This window comes from Salvia splendens, chromosome 13 (genome assembly GCF_004379255.2).
Source record: "Salvia splendens isolate huo1 chromosome 13, SspV2, whole genome shotgun sequence".
Classification (NCBI taxonomy): Eukaryota; Viridiplantae; Streptophyta; class Magnoliopsida; order Lamiales; family Lamiaceae; genus Salvia; species Salvia splendens.
Window position 1 is genome coordinate 23,841,368 of NC_056044.1, and position 17,991 is coordinate 23,859,358.

Here is a 17,991-nt window from a genome sequence, read left to right on the forward strand (position 1 = left end):
ACAAACATAATCATATCCATTTCCTTATCAAATTCATATAATCATTTCTCACACCAACACATATATTTCCAAATCATTCAACAATTCATCATTTTCTCATATTTTACTCCACAAGTCTTTTATCACATAATTAATCATAATTTACTATGACAATAGGTCACATAATAATCACATAAAAGCACATGAGAATTAGGCCATTTAAGTGCTGAGCATGCTACTTGGATGACGTTATTTCCAAACCTTTCTATTCGACATTTCTTCTTTCGCCGATCCTTTTTCCTTTCATTTGCTAACATTTGGGTGTAGCTACCTCATAGAATTATAACACAAATTAATTTATCGAGAAATAATATTACTATAAGCTAAACTCTCCCCTTTATCATCATCTAATATCCTAGATGAAAGTAATTCCATGATCTACCAATTTCCTTTTAATATATCAACTCCATTGGACTGTTTTCTCGTTAATGTTATGTAATCATTTAAAAGGCTTTAGAGGCGCAACCTAGTATTTTCAAATACCCTTGGAAGTCTAGTTTACAAAGCAACAAGATTCACTCGAAAATTCTAATGGTTTAAGAGATATTCTCGTTTTCCCACAGACTACCAAAAATCAGACCATTTCTGGCAGCAGTTTCTAAACAATTTTTATAAATGGTATTTGTACCATTTAATTCGTCATAAAATTTAGAGAACAACTAAACACCTTATATTTAATTTAGAAATTATACAACCAAGTTTTCATAGACTTTAACTGCCCTGAATATTTCGGATAACACATACCAAAATATGACATTTTACCAGAATTTTGACAGTTTCAGGCGGTATTGTTTTAACAATTTATAAATATAGTAAATAAACTTACTAAATTCTAAAGAAAATTCAGAGATTTCTAGATTTGTCAAAGTCAGTTTTAAAATTATTAAACCACATATTTCACTCTTGTACACGTGCCAAACAATTCAGATCAGGTCACCGAGAAATGGGAGATTTAAACCTCTTTAATCAAATTTTGTTTCAAATCACGTTTAAATCATCCCATAAAGGCATAAACCAAAAATTTCATCTAGCTTGAAAATCTAACTACTGAAACTAGAAACCTAAGGTATATTTTTCCATTTTCATTTTAGAGCTCAAAAGCTTCTAACTAATAGATCAAAACTAGCCATAATATATCTAAAACTCATACTATAATCTATCTAAAAGTCACATATAAATCACAAATCAAATAACATCCGAACTACACTTACGGAGCTCGAAAATATCAGATTTCTAACCTTAAAATTCCGAATTCGTGCTATATAAAAAAAATAAGCTATAAACGAAGGCATACATTGATAACGTACCGGTTATGCGATTACTTCGAAGAATGAATGATCAAATGTAAGAAATTTGAAGAAATGAAGCTTGGAGCCTCCTCTGCCATAGCCGATCCATTTTGATGAAGAAAATTAGGTGAATAGTGATTGGGAATGCAATTTATAGTAGGCTTTTAGGCATTATTTTATTTTATTCCATAGCAAAGTGCCAAATGGCACCATTTAAATCATTTTAGCTATTCTAGACTATTCTTCACTATTCCTACCATTGTATTATTGACATCCATTCTCAGCTTAATTGAAGAGAGAACAAAACGTCCATGACAAGAACTTCTAGAAGGAGTTTTGGTTATTTGAAATAAAAGACAGAAATTATTTGGTGTTTTAGTTATTTGAAATAAAAGACAGAAATTATTTGGTGTTTTAGTTATTTGAAAACGTCTATGCAAGCTGATAATTAATTGATTATTCCCCACCACATATCCAAACCTTTCATTGAGCCCTATAATTCGGGATGTTACAGCTTCACTATGGAGTGATCAGCCAATTGTAGAGCGATGTCAATAGGCTCCATTCTTTCCTCCAAACCAATGGCACGAGCAGTTTTCAATGCCATCAGTGAGATCCCTGAACCTTGGTCCAATAAACACTTTGTGAAAATCGTGTTACCAATTTCACATGGTATGATGCAACCTCCTGGATCTCTTCTCTTCGTCGGCATGATTCCAGATATCAGCTGTGAGCAATTCGTGCTCAATGCCACAATCCCCTCATCCTGAAGTTTCTCCTTGTTCGCCATCATGTCTTTGAAGAACTTGGAGAATCTCGGGAAATTGGTGAAAAGATCCACCAATGAGATGTCTACATTCACCTTTCTAATCACATTCATCATCCACTCAAAACTCTTTTCTTACCGCACTCGCTTCTTTCTCGTGAATGGATATGGAGGTGGTGGAATATCGTTAGGAATACTGGACTTGCTCTTCTTAGGTTCTGTCTCATTGACCTTTTTGTCTTTCTCTCTTGCTGTAGGTCTTCCATTTAACTTAGATTCATCGCCTTGTTCTTTGCTGCAGGATGCAGCCTGTTCTTGACCATGTTGGGCATCCTGCACCAACGCGGGACTTCCCTTACATGCCTCGTCCGCCTCTGTGTGCGAGGAATGCAAGCCTAACATCTCATCCGCCCCTGCGTGCGAGATGCCGGAAGTACCTTGGTCGTCCATTAAAGGCATTGAATCCAAATTTTTTCCGCTTCTCAGGGTGACTGCTTTGCAATGTTCATTTCACTTGGGGTTGGGCACTGTATCACTTGGAATGGTGCCGGGAGTTCTTGTATGAGAAGCTGTACCAAGCTGCCCTATTTGTGTTTCCAGATTCCTCATAGAAGCCTCGAGCTGTCCAAACTTCTCAATTGTTTTCTCTTTGAAGAAATCATTCTCTTTTTGACTCTTTGACATGAAAGCGAATATCTGTCCCATCTGATCTTCTAGTGAAGGTTTCTTATCAAAACCAGGGGGTTGGGAGTTGTTTCGCCATTGGTTCCCACCATTGTTACTTGACCCAGCTTGGTTCCAATTCCGTTGTTGTTGAAGCTTCCAGTTCTGATGATTGTTATTGAATTGACCCCCTTGGTTAAAACCTTGGCGGTTATTGCTTATGTAATTCACATCTTCAACTGTTTCTTGGGATTAGATCATTTGACATTGATCAGTGTGATGGCCACCTTGACACAGTCCACATTTAACCATTGCAACAATTTGAGGTTGTGGGTTCAGCTGCATGGAAGATACTGCTTTAACCACCGATGTCATTTGGGTGCTAATATTAGCTAGTTGTGCCTCAGCCGCTGTCATTCTATCAGATTCTACTGAAGCTCCGAAGGTATTTTCTTTGTTCTCAACCACTCTCCTTGGATTGTACCAGTTTATTTGATTATCTGCTAGTTTTTGAAACAAGGTCCTCACTTCCTCATGTGTCTTATTATCAAGATCTCCACCAATACTTGTATTTATAAGTCCCATGCTTTCATTGTTTAAGCCTTGGTAAAATTTGACAATATCACGGCCATGAGCAAGACCATGGCTGGGACACTTTCTCAACATCGCAGTAAACCTTTTCCATGCTTTAGCAAAAGATTCATCCTCTTGCTGCCGAAAAGATGTGATGGCATCCCTCAATCTCTCGATCTTCATTGTTGAATTATATTCCAGGAGAAACTTGGATTTCAGATCTTCAAAGGTCGCCACATTGCACCCCGAAAGTGAGTCGTACCACTCTCGTGCTTTGTCTCTCAACGAAAAAGGAAAGAGAGCTCTCTTGATATTATCATGTGGCACATACGCAGGTCTGTGGTGTTAGGGTTTTGTATACTAGAAATCACCTTTCGAGTGATTGGATACTGTAAAACTCTAATTGTTATTTTCCAATAAATGCAACAGATTATTTTTTGTCATAATGTTGTTATGTTTTACATTTAATGGTTGTTTATTGCATATTTAAATGTATAAGCAAACGTAACAAAGTCTAAGTCTTTGTTTTAGTAGACCGGTTGTAGGCGTCGTCCAATTTAAGGTAACACGGTCAGTTCTAAACAAAGAAAAATAAGAATTTCACAACCTAGATAGGCCTAGACTACCTATCGTGAAAGGTTGCAATGTCAGTCCGATTATTTCTAAGCCTTATTGAAATAAGATGACGTTGGTGTGGTATAGCACTGAATGGATCTAACAGCAAGACGAGTCTTTATGCTATCTACTGAAAGACGAGGTCTTGATAATTAATTTCTTAATCAATGTACGTTAGCATTGAGCATACGATATTGAGTATCTACTACTTTGACTTACCAAAGGTGCGGGTTTTTCGTCACCCAACGATCCAGGTATATTGGGTAGTGGCGATCATTATCTAGCGGTGCTAGGATTGCTATTACGTTGAATCGTGCGTGAGGGGAGTCTCGTTTGATAACATCCACAAGAGGAGCTCGAAACAAGGTTTTATTATTCGGAACCTAGCTAGTTGGAGTTTAATTACTCCATGAATAATAAATACTCCCTCCGTCCCGCACTACTCACACATTTCCTTTTGGGCACGGAGATTAAGGAATGAGTGATAGACAAAGTCAATAATTACGGCTGTAGGTATAAATTGTTACTAAAAATGGAAAGAGTGCAAATAACTTGGGACGCCCACAAAGGAAATAAGTGCAAGTAGTGCGGGACGGAGGGAGTAAGAGTTTCTTGCTAAGTCCACTCTTGGAGATTAAAATATGTTAATTAATTAAGTCCATAGCAGACAATAATTAATTAATGGATGTTTCTATCTTAAGTCCGGGAAATAAATTAAATGCAATTAAAGGAAACCCGAAATACTTGTAAATTCAGATTTGGAAGACAGTGCAATATTACTTCTGTAGTGGCTGCTTGTAATATTCTAATATAAGCATATATTAAATTTTGGGTTCAATTTAATTGGTAAAAAGCTAATTGGGTGAGGCCTGTTCCAAATTCTTCCTTAGATCCCTGACTGGGCCCAATATGTAACTTAATATAAATAGGAGAATAAAGGAGACAGAAAATACACATTATTACTCTATCAAATTTTCGTCCCCCTCTAAGAAAGAGAGAGCTCGAAATTTTGCCTCCTCCGTGAGCTGAGTTCTGTCTTCGTTATTCAAGCCCTAGTACGTTGGTAAGATTTGCCCACACAAAGATCTAAGGTCGAGTATTGAAGATCTTCACGTGTAGACGGAGCAAGCCATCATCGATTCTTGATAGAATCAACGAGATAAATTGACTAATTCTGTAGTAAGCATGTTTTAGGGATTTTTATATGCTAAAGCATGTATTAATTCAAGTTATGAGCATGATACATGTGATAATTACGCGAATAGAATTTGTCTAAATAATCTGCTAAATAGATCAAATTTATGTGATCATTAAATGTTGCACGCTTCCGCTGCCAACCCCTTCATGTGGTTCATGGTCAACTCATAGAATGCATTGAGGTGGCTTATGGGCTCTTCGTCTTCACGACCATGGAACAAGGTGCCACCATTCACCAAGCTGATGTAGTGAGGTGAGATGCTTATGTTATCCGTAGTATAGGCGAAATTTCCCGGGTGATCAACTCTCGATCTGACAGTATCGCCAAACTTTTCCACAGGAGGAGCATTGTCATTGTTCTCGGCCATCGACTCAGCTTCTGAATCACTGCTACTACTCTCAAAATTTGTCTCAAAAATTAGATTTTCTCTCACTGGACTCTGATAGTCCTGATGTGTATCGATCACAGCTGAATTCTGTCCTCTTCTATGATGTATCAATAACCCAAATTGCGGTGTACCCTTAGGTATGGTTTGCATCCACTGTTTTTTTATTTTTCTATTTTCAATTTTCTTGAACACCTACACAACAGAAAAGAAACCAAACAGAACTCAAATATACCAATTCTACCGAAAGCGAGACATCTCGACAACTTCGGGGTTAGTCTTAGAAAAAGTGTGTGCTTGAATGTGTACTAGAAAACTACTAAAAAAACACACGGAGTTAGAAAGATACTACCACAAATAAAACACTCCTTCGTCTTCGAGTCCAGACGTGGTAGATGGCTATCACCCGTAAGAACACGAATTAAGTACCTACAAAATAAAATAAAAAAGATTAAATAATAATAATAAAAACAGAAAGTTAAACAACATATTGCCTTCCCTGGCAATGGCGCCAAAACTTGATGTGTAATTTTAGGTCGTTTTAAATCAGAATAGATATGCACTCAAGTTCACAAAATTATCCCTAATATTACCACTTCACTGCAAGAGTACAACTTCGTGTGTAGTAATTTAAGGTGTCGATCCACAGGGAAGGTAAGTTCGTTTAACTCCAAATAAATAAAAATAACAGCAAAGATGAATGTTTTTGTTTGAAATTTGTTTTCTGAAAATAATGAAAAATAAAGTTGAATTCAAATTAACACAAGTGAGACAAATGTTACTCCAAACACTTGTAAACAAGACACGGATTAATCCTATGCATTCAATTCTATCTCATACGTTTGGGACAATTTAAAATAAATCAACATGCAAGCACTAAACATGCTAAACATCAACTAGTCAAAGAATAGCTAAACACTTACTCTTTAAACCAAATTCAATAATCCTAAGAACCCTACAGAAGCGCGAGATTCAAAGTACAACGGCAATTAAGATCAAAATCCATTATCAAGTTGTCATCTAAACAATTCCAATTGATAATTCATTACCACCACAATCCACCCAAATTCAAGCTAAAGAGGCATTAAATCAAGACTATAGAATTATCACTGAAGATGCACCTAAAGTAATAAATTCATTCAATTAAATAAGTAGTAACAACGAACAAGAGATAAAAAACGAGCATAGAATAAATCACGAAATCAAAATGTCATACTACGTGTTTGGAGTAATACAAGATTCTTAGCCTAACATAATTAAACCAAGAACAATGATAAATGGAAATAAAACCCTAGAAACCATGGAGTAAATTTAGAGTAGATGATGGCTGGAATTTTATCCTTTCTCTTCTATCTTAATTTTCTCACGCTGAATTCGTCTAGAATCGCTCCTCTCTTCAATTGCTTAATGTAATTTCTATCTGCAGTTTTTCTTTTCTCCAAAGCGGCCCCCCTGCCACGCAACGTCCCCTTCCCCTTTTATATTTGAATTCCTCCTCTTCCAAAATAGGTCACGTCACGCCACCTTCATGATTGGGCCTCTTTTATTTTTTTTTAAATATTTGATAGGCCAATTGCTTAATTTGCTGCCATAACAAATATAATTCAATTTAGTCTTGCAAAATTTTAACTTTGTGCTATACGTATATCTCTAATCTACATGTGCATATATCAACTAATAAATAATAATCAAACTTTAATGAATAATTGATACATAATTTAAAATAAACATTAGGAGAAATCTTGGAGTAAAATTAACATTATTTGATTTACATCAAATACCCTCAAACTTAACTTTTTGCTCGTCCTCGAGCAAGATAAGCAATCAAGCACAAAGGTTTTCAAATCATGACGAGACTCATGAAATCCCCAAATTCATATCATAAAAACTCTCACAAGTCCAGAGATTACCTAAGCTAACTCCACATTCTCCTTTGAACATGACTTAGAATGAAAGTATGAACACAAACCAGCTTCCTAAGATCTAGTTATCCAACAAGCAATCCAAGTCCAAGCAATGACTCTAGTGTCTCAAACCATCGGTGCTAAATCGTCAAAAGAAGTTCATTCGGCTATTCTCAAATCATCAACCGCCATACGTACAAGTTTCGCAGCCAGATCAACCTCATCCCCCTATTCACCACCCTCTGCTGCCTCTCGCTCCGGCATATTTGTGGTCGGCTCGGTTACTGCAGACGAGATTGGGGGTTGGACCATCGAATCCACTGGAATCGTCTGCGGTGGTGGTGCTGCGGTCGTGGCTGCGGTAGGTTTTGCTTTTTCCATCATTGCTAAGAAGAGGGTGAAAGCCTTCATCGCCTCATCCGTACTACCAAACTTCTGCATCAAATCTGCCATGAACGTCGCTGCATCGGAATCTGCGGCGGTGGTGGGATTCCCTTCTTTCTGAGTTTTCTCCATGATCTGTATCTGCAAGATTCACAAGAACTTGGGAGAATTTTTTTTTCGATTAGGGTTAGATGGAATGTGGGTATTGTGAGAGAGAAGATTTGGGGGAGAATATAGAGTAGAGAGAGAGAGTTCAGTTTTTTACAGATTGGAAAATAAAAGAAAAGGGAGGAAAAATTGGGTATTTTAGATAAGGAAAGGGAATGGTTGCAGGGCGGTTGCAGGCGTGATGTAAGCAACTGTACGCCTCCCTATAAAGTTAAAATTTTAATTTCGAAAATTTCACACTTCCCTCCTAAAATATCTGGTCCGAAAATCTCTCATTCCCCCCATGTAAATGCTATTTTCCGCAATACCAAACTTAGGAAAAACAAAAATGAAATGCCAAACTCCCGGTCAAGGATTCATTATGAGACAAAACAATTTCCCTAAGAAGTCTGGTGTTTCGAAAATATTTTTGGAAGATTAGTTTTTTTTTGGTAATTTTTTCTACTTTTTGAAAAGCAATTAAACTATTTACACTTTCATTTGCGTATTCTCGAGATCCCCTGGTTCATTGTATAGATGAAAAAATGCATTCCTATTTACCTGACCCAGGAATTCACCGAGATTACTTACTCACTAGTCCGATTAGACGATAATAGAGAGTGCGCGTAGTGACACTTCCTCCACTACACACAACTCAGAATTATCCCTAAAGACTTTCACTCGATGACCATTAACAAGGAAAGGGAAAGGGTTCGAGGCACTTCCCTGGATTTCCACAGCTCCATTCGCTCGAAGGCTAACAATAGTGTATGGCCCAATCCATTTGGCCTTCAGCTTTCCAGGCATCATTTGAGCCTGGACTGGAAAAGGAGAACCTTCTGACCCACTTGTAGTTCCTTGACCCGGAGATTTTTGTCATGCCAGAGCTTTGTCTTCTCCTTGTACCATATTGCGGCCTCATACGAGTCCAGCCTTAACTTTTCCAGCTCTTGAAGTTGCAGTTTCCTCTCTTCCTCACAAGCTTGCGGTCTCATATTAATCTCCTTTACCGCCCAATATGCCCTGTGCTCCACTCCCACGGGCAGATGACACATCTTGCCAAATACCAGCCTATAGGGTGACATCCCAATAGGAGTTTTATACGCAGTCCTGTAAGCCCACAATGCATCGCCGAGCCTCTTGCTCCAATCCTTCCATGACGGGTTCACCGTCTTCTCCAATTGTGTCTTGATCTCCCTATTCGAGATCTCTGCCTGCCCGTTAGACCGAGGATGGTACGGGGTAGAAAGCCTGTGGTGGACTCCGTATTTCCTCATCAGAGCTTCTATAGTTCGGTTACGGAAATGCGTCCCTTGGTAAGATATAATTGCTCGGGGCACACCGTACCTGTTGAAAATGTTAGCTCTAAGAAACTTAACCACCTCTTTTGATTCACAAGAAGTGGTAGCTTTGGCTTCTATCCACTTTGACACATAATCTACGGCCTCAAGGATGTACGTATTCCCGTACGAAGATGGGAATGGACCTATGAAGTCCATCCCCAGACGTTGAAGATTTCGCAGACGATTACTGGGACCTGCGACATCTCATCTCTCTTTGAAATTCCTCCAGTTTGCTGACATCGCTCACAGTTTTGACAGAATTCAAAGGCGTCCCTATGTAATGTAGGCGAATAAAATTCACTGTCTATTACTTTCCTCGCAGTCTTCCTTGGTCCAAAGTGGCCTCCACATGCCAATGCATGGCAATGATTAAGTACATTCCTCTGCTCCCATTCGGGGATACATCTCCTGATCACCTGGTCAGCTACCATCTTCCACAAGTAAGGGTCGTCCCAAAAATAATACTTAGCCTCGCTCTTAAGCTTCATCTTCTGGGCCCAGGAAATTTCTTGTGAACTCGCCACTTCTCCTGTAACCAAGTAATTTGCTAGGTCTGCGAACCAGGGTTCAACGTTCAGCTGGCATTTCCCTTTCTCAGCATCTCCTGGACCTGCTATAGCCATTATTGCCTCCCAACTAATGGGATTGGGAGATTCTCCTAAGTAGTATAGATGTTCCTCTAGGAAGGCGTCTGGTATAGATTCCTCAGTTTCTCCCTGGAAGATCAGACTCAGATGGTCAGCCACTTTATTCTCCGTCCCCTTTTTGTCTCTCACCTCCCAGTCAAATTCTTGCAGAAGTAACACCCACCAGATTAACCTTGGCTTCGATTCTTTCTTCGCGAGTAAGTACTTGATAGCCGGCTGGTCGGTAAAAACTATCACCCTCGACCCCAGTAAGTATGGTCGAAATTTCTCAAATGAATACACGACTACTAACATTTCCTTTTCCGTGGTGTCATAGTTTTTCTAGGCATGGTTAAGTGTCTTCGAGGCATAGAAGATCACGTAGCTTTTTCCAGCAATCCTTTGACCTAGTACTGCCCCCACTGCGAAGTCGCTTGCATCACACATTATTTCAAACGACTGACTCCAGTCGGGTGCCCTGATGATAGGGGCAGACACTAGTTTATCTTTCAATAATTGAAAAGCATTCTTACACTCTTCCTCGAAGACGAAATCAACATCATTGTGCAATAGATGGGTAAGTGGCTGAGCGATCTTCGCTAAGTCCTTTATGAATCTTCTATAAAAACCTGCATGCCCTAGGAACCCCCTGACTTCTTTCTGATTCGTCGGGTAAGGCAATTAAAAATCACATCAACCTTTTCTTGGTCCACCTGTATGCCCTTCTCCGAGACTACATGCTCTAGGACGATTCCCTCGGGTACCATGAAGTGACACTTTTCGAAGTTAAGGACCAAATTCTTCTCCTGGCATCTCCTCAATACTATGTCCAGGTGATAAGGCTCATTTCATGCATCGGTTTGGGGGTAAAATATACGCTACTTGATCGGTTTTATTGCGCAAAACAAGTGTTAAATGTGCAGAAATGCCACTTGACCAAGGCAACAAGGTCAAACTGATAAAGCAAGTACAATAGGAGAAAAAGGCCAGAAAACAGGGGAGTTGATCAAGGGGAGTAATCAAGCATCAAGGAGGGGACCGCTGGTTTCCAAAAGAAGGACACATGAGGTTATGAGCTGGTTGGTGCGCAGCATTCTGTTATCAAGGACAACGTTCTAGAAGGGGACACGTGCTGATATATGAGACGCAAGGACGGAGCTGAGTCACGAATCTGTAACAGAAAAGCGTCGTCATTCTAGAAAGAAAGCTCGTAGCAATCAATGAGTCGCTCACTCTCAGCATGAGCGAATATTCCCTGCCAAGATTGTTATCCAGCTGGAAGTCATGCCAAGCCAATAAATAGAGGATGTGCCACCACACAAAGGAGATCCGATCCTTTACTTTCCGTCTTTAGTTTAGTTTAGTTTAGCTCTCTAGTCTAGTTTAGTTCTCTAGATAGCTTAGATAAAGTAACGCTTAGTTAGAAAGGGCGATCGAAGGAGCGCTGCAGAATACTTGATATCTGTCGGCGTATTCTTAAGTTTTCCGCCGAGGATCTCCCCGGTTTTACTTGCTTTCGTATTTCCGAAGTGTTAGCTTAGTTTAAATTTCACGTTGTACTGTTCTGAGTTTTAGTTTTAATCAAAGCTGTTTTCGTTTTCATCATGGTGTTTACTAATTCACGTAGTTAATTTCCATTCCAGTCTGAAATTCACTTGACCCAGTAGTTAAAATTTCCTTGATCAAGTTAGTGACTTAAATTCTGTCTAGAGTAAAAATCAGTAGTTAAAAACTCCCAAGTTAAAGCGTGGCAGCAGCCAATCCCCTATTCACTACTCACACACTTGATACACTAGCTTCTCTGTGGGATCGATACCGAACTTGCCACTTTACTGTCAAAGTAGTGCAAAATTGGGAGTTTATAAATTACATTGGTGGCGTGCGATAGCAAGATCAACTTGATCAAATGGCAACGGCATTTGCTAACTAATCCATCTGGTTCAGTTATCTCTTCCATATAACTTGAATCCAAGAGAAAAAGCCGCGATCGTTAGGCCCGCCAAAATGGCGTCATTGCCGGGGAAGCATGGTGTTATTTTATGTTTGTGTGTAGCGCATAGGTGATAATGCTAATTTCATGCATTGGTTAGGGGGTTGAATTCATGCATTTACGGGGTCTAACACATTTGTTTTAGCCAGGTGTGTAGAAAGTTTCACCAGGTCCAGGAAAAAAGGAAGACAAGTGCCTGGCGAAGGAAATGTGGCGATAAAAGTGAGCAGATTGAAGGAAAATGACTAGACGGAGGAGGTCGTGAAGCAGAAGGGCAGAATAGAGATTTCTGCGAAGGCTTCTAGAAGACCACCTCCACATCTATATAAGGGAGAGAGCATGCAATGTAAAGGAGTTTGGATCCTTTTCTTTTGGCTCTCGGTTCACTCACGCACACTACACACTTAGGTCTCAAAATTCGAGGGATTTTGGGGGGTTCACTTTCAGCTTGGTTGTCGTGTAACACCGTCCTCACGTAGGACGATGATACAATTTACTGCTTTTATTTCGTTTGTTCCTGCGAATTTCATCGAGCTTCGCTGTTCGATGCTCGGCCTTGTTGACTGTTGTATTTTCATTTTTCGTATTCATGCAATTTCTGTTTTCCGTAATGATGGAGTTGATTTCGAGTTTAGATGATGTTTGTTTCTGAGTTTTTAGTTATTTACTTGAATGGATGCTTTTCGCACTTGATCTGTTGAGATGGAGTAAAATCGTGGTTGGATTGTCGTTGATCGGAGCAGATTTGTTGAATCGGAATCCATGGAGTTGATTTTGGTTGTAATTTGGTTCGGATTGCTTGGATCTAGAGTGGATTAAGCATCCGACGTGTGGATCTGAAGCAGAGTTGTCTGATTGTGCATGAGTTTGATGTTTCGTTTCTGTTTTTTGTTCACTTGGTCTAGTAGAAGTAGATCTGTTGGTTTCGGGTTAATTGTCCATTTCCGACGTCCGAACCTGTATGTCCTGTTTGAATCTAGTTATTTGCTCTGTTTTCTTCATATCCGGGTTCGAATCAGGTAACGAGATGCAGCTTGTTGTTAGTTAAATTCATAGTTTGTTATTTGCAGCTTTTCTTCCGTACCTTACTGTTTTGGGGAGATGGTCCCCACTGCTTGTGTCCTTTATGTCTAGCTAATTTAGGTAGTTGTTTACTAGGTCAAGGAAATTTGTTTGAGAGATTGGAGTTAAGAATATGTTCCCAGCCTGCATGATGTTTACAATTTCCTAGGTCTAGTGTTAGATTTAGTTCCTGAGTCTAGTAATAGTTTTCCTCAACCCAAATTTGCGTGGCAACAACCATTCACTTTTCCAGAGTCTTCTAAATGCTTTCTTACGAGTCCATCTTCGTGGGATCGATCCATGCTTCCCTGTACTAATTCATAGTATAGCGGGTTGAGGGTTTTGAACGCGAAATTTGTGTGTCCAACGACTGAGACTTCTGAGATCCTCCGAGTTCCTAGACCTTGTGATCTAGCGGATTCTCTGGTTTGAGAAGCTTGACCTAGCACAAAGCACACACAGTATTCCATAAGCGAACTTCAAATGGCGCCGTTGTCGGGGATGGATGGCGTAGTTTGTGATTGTGTTGAGAGATTTTGGCGTATATAGTTTTGATTTGTTTTTCTTTCTCTTTATTTTCAGTTTATGAGCAGAGGCCCACGGTTTGGACACTGGGGTAACTCATCTGGGTGTAGGAACGATCTGTTCACTTGGCAGGTTAAGGACACAGCATCTACGGTCACCACCAGATGGGGATTATCTACGGGAGATCCATTTCTGTTTGGTTCTGAGAGTGACGACGATTGAAGATCGTCAGGAAGGGAGGACCCCAAGTCATCTTCAGAAACAGATACAGAGGATGTAATATCCCAAATTATATGGCTCGATGAAAGGTTTGGATATGTGATGAGGAATAGTAGTTAAATTAAACTATGAGGTAGAAATTTAATACGAAATGTCGATTATGCGATTTTCGGCAATTTCGTTTATCCACGTAAAATCGTAAATCGAAGCTAAGAGCTAATAATTTTATAAATTATAAATTATGGCCAAGAATAATTTTAAATAATGTGAGGAATTATTTTGTACCATTTGAAGGTAATTAAAAATTTTATCTCCGATTATTTCAGTTTTTAGGGAAAACGATCGGCGAAACGTTTGGAGTTACAGACAGAGATAATTTTACATTAAACTAGAATTTAAATGCTAAATGATGGATTATATAAATCATAAGTATGAGATCTTATGATATGGAAACAAATTAGCACAAGAAATGAAATTAATTTAACTAATTAAATATATAGAAATATCGTCGAAATTAATTTAATTAATTTAACCGTGAGTTCTAATGGCATTTCTAAGTTCGATTTTTCATCGAAATATCGATCCAATCGCGTAAACGTTAAGAAATAAAGTAAGGTCTTTCTTCCTATACTATTTTTATAGCATGAAATTCAATATATATTAAGGTTGGAAATCTGAAAATTTCGAGCTTCATAGGTGTTGGTACATAAATAATTTTATGTTCGATTAATTGTCGAATACGTAGCGTATAGACGTCGTATGCCACGTTTTGATGGATAATTTCAAAGTTAAATTGCCATGGTATGAACTTGATGTTGAGATTGAAAATACACCTTAGGGTTTGTGGTTCTAGTAGTTAGATGCTCAAATTAGATGAAATTTATGATTAAACATGAATTGAAATAGAATTGGATCAACAAGGTTTAATCCCCTGTTTTTCAGTGACCTGTTCCGAATTGTTTGGCATGAGTAGAACAATGAAACCTTTGGTTTAACATTTTTTAGAACACCTTTGATTAGTCTAGTAGTGCGCCAAATATTTTGGAGAATTTAGGAGTTCGTTTACTATATGTATAAATGGTTTAAACCATATGACCATAAACTGTCGAAATTCTAGTAAACTTCCATATTTCGTATGTTTTATTCGAATTATTCTGGGTACTTGAGCTAAGGATAAAATCAAATAAATAACTATATGGTGTCCAGGTGTTCTTGGAATTTTATGATGAATTAAAGAGTACAAATACCATTTACAAAAATTGTTGGGAAAATGCTGCCAGAAATTGTCTGATTTTGGTCGTCTGTGGGAAAACGAGAATATCTCTTATACTATTAGGAATCTCTGAGTGAATCTTGTTGGATTATAAACTGGACTTCTTTGGTTATTTAAAAATATTAGGTCAAGCCTCTAAATCCTTCCGAATGAATATAGAAGTTGTATGACAAACGGTCCAGTGCAGTTGTTATACTAGAAAGTTAAGGAATAAGGGGATATTAAGTTAATATAGTAAATGAATTTATTTAAGATGTTTGATCATGGAATTGTGATTTAGAATGAATATGAGTGTTAATATAAATTTAGGAACTTTCTAATTGAGGATAGCAATTTTAATACATTAATTACATGATTATATATTCTCTGTGAATAGTATTCTGTGAATAGTAATAGAATACTTAGTGATTTTATTTGGAAGACTTAATGAGATGAAATTGGTAAGAAATAAGTATATGAAGTAAATAGTTGTATAGGGATTGCATATGATTAATTTGGAAATTAATTATGGTCATTTAGTATTTTTGATAAAATTATTAAGATGAAGATTATAGGCTGTGAATAGTAACAGCCTATATAACTTATGAATAAGGTTAAATAATTGGGATTAAATCCTTGATACAAATCTAGGGATGCTTATGAAGTTGATGAAAATAAGTATATGTTACTAATATTTACGATATTTACAATATAAGGCTTAGAAGCCTGTAACACGGGTCGTGCAGAAAGGAATGGACCTAGAAGATAACGAAGGGTAGCAAGGTGAAATAGGCTTATGTTCATAAGCCTGCAAGGTAGCGTATCCTCTCTATGATTTTCAATTCCTTTGGTTGAGATGATGTGTGCAATAATGTGATTATATGTGAGATGTTAATTAAATAATGTGCTTAAATATGCTTATGATTTAATATGTAGATTATTATGATACTTATTCATTTTAATATGAATGATCTGCGGAAAAATGGTACAAATATGAATAAAAGACATTGAATATGATATGCAATGAAATGTAATAAATTATGAAGATCTGAATGATGTGAAATATGTCTGAATAGATTATGAAAAGATATCTGAATGTATATGAAAAAGAAGTTATCTGATAAGTAGAGCCTGAATAAAATGAAACAAGAGAATATTATGTAAAGGCTATAAAAGCATATACTAAAAGTTTAGAATGTCTGTGAATTCGATAAGAATGATTATCTGAAGTGATATTTGGAAATGGAATAAATGTGAAAAAGATATTTGAAAGAATAATATGAAATAAAACGTCCCATTTGCTTGGTCATATGTGTTGGGTACAATTGGCATGCCATAGGACAGTAGCGCTGCATTATCTGTGATCACTCGTCTTCTGGATAACCGAAGCGAGGATCGTCTGTTATCTGATGGGCCCCTATCTGATCTGTCTGATCTGCACCCTAATGGGTGGTCTGATTATCTGTCTGCACCCTCATGGGTGGTCTGATTTTCTGATATGCACCCTATGGGTGGTCTGTGCGGAATCCTCTCGAGGGCGAAATTCGCGTCAGCATCTGATTCTGTTTCTGATCTGGTCCGTGTACCCTGCCTGAAACCAAGCAGATATTGGGGCTATATGATAAGATAAAATAAAATAATATCTGATGACTTCTGAATAAGAATCTGTGATCTGTGATACATAAAATAATATATGATGATTTCTGAATAAGAATTTGTGATCTGTGATGTATAAAATAATATCTGATGATTTGTGAATAAGAATATGTGATCTGTGATATATAAAATAGTATCTGGTGACTTTTGAATAAGAATCTGTAATCTGTGATGTATAAAATAATATCTGATGATTTGTGAATCAGAATCTGTGATCCGTGATGTATAAAATAATATCTAATGACTTCTGAATAAGAATCTGTGATCTGTGATATATAAAATAATATCTGAGGACTTGTGAATAAGGATCTGTGATATGTGATTTGTAAAAATATGATTTATGATATGATTGTTGATCGGTCCTCATGCGGAGGAAATGATATATATTATGTTGAATGGTCCCCGTTCGGGGTAATTAACACGAAAAAAATAGTATATGAAAATAAATGGTAAAAGGAGAAAAATGTGATACGAAATAATAATATATGATGAATATGTGTGGTTATCTAAACAAGTATGCTTTGGTGTGAAGATTATGAGATTGTAAGTAATTTTGGGATTCTGTGAAATTGACATGAAAATAAGCAAAAGTTTAAAAAGGAAATAATGTAGTTATTATAGTTACTATTGTCTTAGCTGAGAGGGTTGGATTATGTAGTTTGGATTTTGCTACTGGGCTTTCGAGCTCACTCCCCCTCTTTTCCCCCTGCAGGTTAGAGTTGATATTATTATGTCAGTGGTGTTGCGCAGCTTTGCATCTTTTGCGAGTTACTGGTGGTCAACTTGGTTTAGTAGTCGTGGCATGTTGTATAATAGTGTAATCTATATTCTTCCGCTGGATAAATGTTAAGTGTTTAAATTTAATAGATTTTAATTGTGCTTTTAAGCTAAAAAGAAAAAGGAAAATTTCAGCACGGGTTTTCGATACTGAAACGTAACATCACTTATTCGGTGGGTTTACCTACAGGGTAAGGGGTGTTACAGAGGAGGCAGAGATCAGAGATAGGGCACACGTGGTCGACCCAGATCCGGAGATCGGTTCGCTCACTGCCCATTCAGAGGGCCATCGATATTAAAACAAATGTGTTAGGCATTCTACCGACGTTCTCTGGGTGTAGGAACGAGTGTCCATACGAGTTCTTAAATGAGTTTAGCAAGTTGTGCAGTATTCAGAAAAGGCATAACGACACAACAGAGGAGGATTATCGCCTACGTGCAATTCCATTTGCCCTGAAGGGAGAGGCTAACACATGGCTACTGAGGCTACCTCCAGATTCGATTCGTACATGGAGAGATTTCAAGTTGGAATTTCTAGATTACTTTTTCCCTTCAAACAAGACCAACGCTCTCAAGAA

The 17,991-nt window shown here is 37.8% G+C and overlaps 1 protein-coding gene and 1 long non-coding RNA gene across 2 annotated transcripts; one reads left to right on the forward strand and one right to left on the reverse strand.

The window, feature by feature from the left end:
- Positions 1–1,836: 1,836 nt before the first annotated feature.
- On the reverse strand, positions 1,837–2,208 carry LOC121760741. The gene has a single exon (XM_042156367.1). The coding sequence runs from the start codon at positions 2,206–2,208 to the stop codon at positions 1,837–1,839; it is 372 nt and encodes a 123-aa protein (XP_042012301.1).
- Positions 2,209–15,401: 13,193 nt separating this feature from the next.
- LOC121761540 lies at positions 15,402–17,502 on the forward strand. The gene is made up of 2 exons (XR_006042026.1): positions 15,402–15,795; positions 17,349–17,502. It is a non-coding gene; the product is annotated as an uncharacterized LOC121761540 (long non-coding RNA).
- Positions 17,503–17,991: the final 489 nt, after the last annotated feature.

Coding starts and splice junctions, on each gene's coding strand:
- LOC121760741 (XM_042156367.1), bottom strand. CDS start 2,208: ATGAATGTGATTAGAAAGGTGAATGTAGACATCTCATTGGTGGATCTT.